This window comes from Olea europaea, chromosome 5 (assembly GCF_002742605.1).
Source record: "Olea europaea var. sylvestris chromosome 5, O_europaea_v1, whole genome shotgun sequence".
NCBI classification, from domain to species: domain Eukaryota; kingdom Viridiplantae; phylum Streptophyta; class Magnoliopsida; order Lamiales; family Oleaceae; genus Olea; species Olea europaea.
The window spans coordinates 3781840-3788562 of record NC_036241.1 but is presented as its reverse complement, the minus strand read 5'-3'; the positions used below and the strand labels follow the sequence as shown (position 1 = coordinate 3788562).

Sequence of the window (6723 nt, the reverse complement as noted above, 5' to 3'; positions counted from 1 at the left end):
ATTATACATTCCATTAGACATCCTGATATCTAATATTGTATTAAAACAACAAGATTGTTATTAACCTCAAAGTTTAGGATGGTTTTACTAACATCTAACACCAAATCTTGTTGAAAAATGAAATTTTCATTTTATTTAAAAATTTATTAGCAAGCAACCAAGTCGAAACAACTTGACTACGTATCATATTTTCTTTCAAAATTTCTATTCTTTTGAAAAAATAAATAAATTAACTCTTAGGAGCTCTTGCTTTGTAGGCGGTTCTTTGCGGGCTTTGTTAATGATGTGTGATCACTAATGCTAAAAAATAAATAAGTTGCCACTTCAACAAAATATAGCAAAAAACTTTCCATGCATATAGCCCCTGAAAAGAGAGCTAAATTTGTAAAAGGAAAAACAAATTATAACATGCGTCATAAAAATTAGAAAATCAAGATTATCATTCTTTGGGGAAAGTTGCAAACTAATTATTGTCATAAATATTACATCAACATTCTAGATTAGAGAAAGTATTCAATTAAAAATAGGAACTTTTCGAATCATACGAGTATCCATGAGGATACCGAAGAACATGTTCATGTCACTCATAACGGATAAATAAAAAACATTATTCAGTAAAACAAGTAAACATTATGCATAATTTCCTCAGTGATTACTTCAATTAACCCTTTTTGGTCAAAGAAATTACCAAGTCAATGTTTTTTGCACTAGTTCTGGAAAAGTAATCACCAACCACCTGAGCATATCTTTTAAACAATTCATCTATGATTTTTCTTCCAAAATGGACTTCCAGCATTGATTCAACCACAGCCCTAATTGTTTTAGCCACTTGCTGTCCCCTTGAAAAATTATCTTTTTCGATTTTATCAATGTGTTTTTGGAAATTATTATTGCTTGGAGCACCCCCATCCCATTCAATCTCGAAGGCCTCAAGACAATTAATTGTGAACGAACCTTCTTCTTCTACTACAGATCTCACTTCCTGAGCAGATGGAGCATAATAGGGTGCATTGAAAGAATCAATCTTCTCTTCTTCAATGAGACCCTGAAATAACCAATGTTGCGCAAGCATAAGGACTTGCATGCATGCATCCAAACACACATACAAAATGGACCATTCATTTGATCAACTTTTTCTATGAGGAATAGGTGAAATAGAATCAACTTTAATTTGGGATCACTGTTTGAAATTTTAGTAAAAGCACTGCATTTCGTATCTCATATAATCTTTACGTGAAAAAAAAAAAAAATTATGTTAAGGGATTTCTCAAACAACAAAGGACATGATCAACAATTTAATAACTGATATTGATCATCTTATTTTCCTCTTTTGTCTGGAAAAACAAGTGGGCTATTTCTTTGCAAAATTGACCAATTTCATATGTAGCAATTCCACTAAGATATCTTCATTAGTTGGGAAAGAATCTTCATGAATTGGATGCTTTGAGAAACGTATTGAGAGAATTTGATTTTGTTATACAATCCGTGGTAAGTGATATATATCCACATAATTTTAGAGTTGCTTCACATTTTTTGATAAAAAAAAAAATGATGAAATGTGTAATTGAAAAGTGGTAAATTTATAAAATGTATGATTAGAATTAATTGTTGAATATGATCTCAAACTTGTGATAGTTTTTTAATATTTTCCAATTAAATAGTTAATGAAAAAGAAGGAAACATAGAAGGGGCTAGAAAATTTGTTTAGGGGTTGTGGAGAAAGCGTGATGGTTAAGTGGGGGAAGAAAGTGTATTCAGAATTTTTTTCTCTTCATTTATTTATTTAATTTTATTTGACTTTTATTTTTAAAGTAAAGATAGAGATACATTATTATTTTAACGAAAATCAAAGTTTTTAAGGCCAATTGAATGAAAATGGTTCATGTGGAATCAATGAATCCCAAACTTTTAAAGTTGGGATCTAGATGCCAAAAATCGAAGATTGCGAACCAAGTTGCACAATTTCAACAGGGGAATTCACTTATCAATAGGATAAAACATGTAATGTCTCGAAATTTCATAGAATAGAATTTAATTTTTTGTATACTATATTTTATTGTTTTAAAAGTTTAGGGACTAAAGTAAATATAAAGTAAATTTCAACTTTATTTCGCTTAAAATGTAGATATTGACGGAGCGATAATAAGTATATGGTTTTTAACCACTAGTGGTTAAAAACCAACTTTGTTTTTATCTTTATCCATTTTTTTTCTTAACTGGAACTTTGAATTAAATTGGAATGACCCACGTGTAGGGAAATGTGCTGATTTTGATTTTTGAATGACAAGACTTAATCAAAATTTTCAGTTCCCAATACTCATCCATAACCTCATTTCACTTTCACACGTTTCCTCACGATACACCAATTGCCTATGTATATAAGATCTTTTTCACATAACAGAAAGGACACAAAAAATAAAATATATACATATACATGCACAACACGTAAGTAGGGGCAAAGAAAGGGATTGTTGGAACGTGAATTCTTTTGTTTTGTCTTTCAAAATTAAAGCAAGTTAACAAGGTAGGATATTGAGGTGTAGTGTTTTTCTACCCCGTTTAATTTTTTTTTCATGTTGATGAATTTTATATACATGAAAGTTAAAGTTATGATATGATATGCTATGATATGAATGATATGGTCATTTCGGTACAACGATATGATATATTATGAGCTCTTATTGGATTTAAAGATACGAGATGGTATGATTTTCTGATACATATTTTAAAATTTTTATACAGGTTGTACAATTAATTTTTATATCCTACTGAGTATTTCTATGTACTCACATTTTCCCCTACTCCTCACAGGTTAAATCAGGTAGTGTCAAAGCGTGATGGTTCAATTGAGTGGTTGTGCCTTGTTTCACTGGACAAAAATCTAAAATTTTAGCACATAATTTTATTTCATTTAAGTTTATTGCAATAGACATTTATTTATTATTAAATTCTCGTGCGTGTTTATTTGCATAGGAATATATGCGGGTTGCACTTTAAATAAAATTTAAATTAAATGTTATTCCTTTTATCGATTTTCCTGCTTAAAAGCAGTTGATTATGATTTTACTGTCATATAATTGTCAAAGATTTTTGTACCTTTTTGTGGTATCATTAGCCAACAGTACAGGCGATTTTCCCAGAATTTATGACACATGGTCAACACAATTATCATATCACTTTCCATTTGTTTGTCTTGGATACCCAACATGTTAAATTGGAGATTTAAACATTGGTGGTTGAATAGCATTTCCATGCATGTGTAATTAATGAAACCCACAATAATGATATTAAATTGGTGAAGTTGATGTCACATTTCTACTCACTGCATAAGAATAAATAAAATGTAATTTACTATCGTTATTTTAATAAGCGTAAGAGATTAATATATATATATATATATAGAGAGAGAGTTAACATTTTGTGCATACTATTTTTATCCTATCTGTAGAGCTTTTCTAATAATTGAGTAATTGATTATTTTAAGGGAAAATATTCTAATGGTATAAAATTTACAAATTTACAACAATCCAACTCTATTTGACTTCCTAAGATTGTATTTGTTAGAAATTTAAATTTATAAATCGTATGTGGTTTAAAATATAATTTGACATTTTTATAAATAAATTTTTGGGTAGCGATTCAAATCTTAAATTTTTGGGTCACTACAAAACATGCACCAATAACTTAGCAAAGAATAATTTACCTCTAAGGCCATACTCATGAGAGCTTGTGCTAGGAGTTCCCACTGCATGCAACTCTCTTCTGATGATGGATCGGCAGAGACTCTGCCCATGAATGACAACACCATGTGTCCATCAACAACCATTTCTTCTGATCGTGATTTCAGAAATACTGAGAAATCTCTTTTAAACTGTGATAAATATGCATCGATTACGCTTCCTGGACTTGTTTTTGATATATAGATATTTCCTTTGTTCAAAGGCTTGAGGATATTTGAATCCAAAAGTCGTGGAACCTGCCTTGTCAAGTTGAAAATTAAAAAAAAAATGAAAAATGGCATTGTTGGGTCATGGGTGTTTGCTTATAGAAGTGTAATTCATATGATTACTTCAGCATGGTAGCCGAGTCAGTAAAATTATGAGTTTTAAGTCTCTCTGTCACTTGTCTATGAGAAATTGTGTATGTGCTAGCCTTGATGAAAAACAAATAAAAGATTAAATGTAACTAAACTAAATACATACGTAAGTCGAAACAAGAACTTTCGTTGCTATAGTTTGTCTATTATTTCTTTTTATTTTTTTTAAACCAAGGATTAGGCTTTAAAATTCAAATCAAGCACTGTTCATTTACACAAGGGTTTGACCATTCAAACAGAGCCAAATGACAGACCTTGTTGACAAGGCCGAGATGGGATCTGAATCTCATTTTTTAAAATGTGATTCAAATCCAGTACCGTTTTGTTGCCACCTTATCATTTGGCCTTGTCATTATAGCAGAGTCCCAAAAGGTACAAGAGATTTGCAGTGATGCACGTGGACCACTTATGTATTTTTATTCTGGTCTACCAATTAAAGATGAAGAGGGACTGTAGGTTTTCGTACAAAACAGAACATGGGGAAATAATCTTCAAACGTTAAAATCTCAATAATTCTTATTACTATGTTTCATTTTTACAAGGTTTTATTCTGTTCGTGTATGCATGTATGTGCATATCTATACGTATATATGATATATCGACATACAATTCTTACCATGAAATTGGTATATGTTTGAACATTATTCAATAGAATTAAGATAATTAATATCACATTTTGTACATATTTTTCTTACTGTGAAAAATAAATGAGATGGTCTCATTAGGGATAATATAAACAATATTTCAAGGTAATGATAGCAGAGTTACCTGAGAAAGCCAATGGAGACTCGAAGAAGAGTGAATGAAATGTAGACTCTTTTTAGGAAACAACCTTCCATAAAAAGAGCCAGGCACACCTGAAATAAAGCACCCTTCTGGCCCAATGTTCTTCTCCATTTTGAGTTGACTGTAGAATTCCGGCAAAGAGATGAATATGTTATTGAAATCATTGCCCGGAAGATCGTTCAATGAAACCCTTAACTCGGGCAATGGAATACCCTTTCGGTTACTTGTGGCGTATACTGTATCTATTATATCAGAAATTACCATTAGACTGTTAGGTCCAGATGAACATCCCAAATCAGCAATTCCCATACTGTCTAGGAAATTCTTTTCCAGACACTCTTCCACTGCTTTCTCGATTATTGAAGTTGCAACTGATATTATCTTCCTCTGCAAATGCATGGAAACATTTCTAAACACTGTATCAGAAAGCCAAACAACAGAGAAGAAGAAGAAGAAGAACTTTCAAGTTCATCCTCTAATCCCAAAGCTCAACCCTAGATATCGTTATACTTAATCTAGAAGTGTTGTAGCCTTTTGATTTAAATGGGTGGATATTAATTTTAACTTTATACACATTTTTTTGTATATGGGTGGCACCAAGAATGATATTTCATTTAATGATTTATTGATCGTATCACTAAATTATGTTGAATTAGCTTATCTAAAAGATTAAAAATTTTTGAGTGAGGGAACAAACCTAAAATATGTCTTCAAAGGTTCTTTTTCATTTGTATGACTAAATTGCACGAGATTAAAAACTAATAAACCAAGTTTCCATGGAGTTTCTCAAGATTTTGAATTTTATTGAAGACGTTATTTAGAATTTTTCATCCTGCAAAGTAGGAGATATTTGGACTTTCAACTCCATGGGCGTGAAGAACAAAAATGATATTGTTACTTCAATAACTTTTACTTATTCAAAATATATATTAAGGTACAATTCGTTATTACTTAAATCTCTTCATGATAAAAAAAATCTATTTTACAAATTCTATAACATTGCGAGTCCTGAATCCCATAGCCTGCAATAGAAAAATTCACAGACATCTATGTTGAAAAGCATGTTGTGCGTGCAGCCTCACTAGAAATGTAGTGAAGATAAATCGAATGTTAGCAAGAAACGGAACCTGCACAATTGAATTCTTGGCATAGCTGGTTTCCCCTTCTCCTTTGTTCATATGAAGAACTTGCATCACTTCCATCTTTCTCTCTCGTTCTTTCTTCTCCAGAACTTCCACCGCTATCTAGATTTGATATGAATGCGTTATGAATATGTTGCTTCTATTTATAAATACACGGAAGAAGAAATGGGATAATTTCATTTTTAGTCACAAAACTTATAGCTAAATGTAATCTGAGTTACCTAACTTATAGCAAAATGTTAGTCACTGGCATTTAAAAGTAATAAATCGAACCCCACTTAGTATACAGGGGTGTCTTCACAGGGGCTTTACAGGGCTGGGGTGAGTCAGTTAATTTTTGACAATTTTTTATTCAGGTGGAGCCTACCTTTTGTCAATTAGCTTCTGTGTAGGAGGAAAAATCTAATAAATTACTGTGTATCACAGACTTTTTACCCTTTGTACCAGATTAGACTAAAGGTACTAAAGGAACTTCTGTGTAGGATGAAAAATTCTAATAAATTACTGTGTATCACTGCCTTTTTACCCTTTGTACCAGATTAGACTAAAGTCTGAAAGGGTCATAGCCTTTTATTTTATTTTTCTCGGCTAGCCCTTGGGATGTATGCCAAGCCATCATAGCTTGAACTATAATGACCACATTACTTAGATACATCCTTCTTACACTTCCTACATTGCCTCTCTATGCTATCTTCAACC

At 31.5% G+C, this 6723-nt stretch overlaps 1 protein-coding gene across 1 annotated transcript; it reads right to left on the bottom strand.

The window, feature by feature from the left end:
• Nucleotides 1-416: 416 nt before the first annotated feature.
• On the bottom strand, nucleotides 417-6227 carry LOC111394434 (jasmonate O-methyltransferase-like). The gene is made up of 4 exons (XM_023020260.1): nucleotides 6010-6227; nucleotides 4865-5269; nucleotides 3704-3976; nucleotides 417-1045 (listed from the first exon to the last, which is right to left on the bottom strand). Exons 1-4 carry the CDS (start codon nucleotides 6082-6084, stop codon nucleotides 662-664), a joined length of 1137 nt encoding a protein of 378 aa, XP_022876028.1. The 5' UTR covers nucleotides 6085-6227; the 3' UTR covers nucleotides 417-661.
• Nucleotides 6228-6723: the final 496 nt, after the last annotated feature.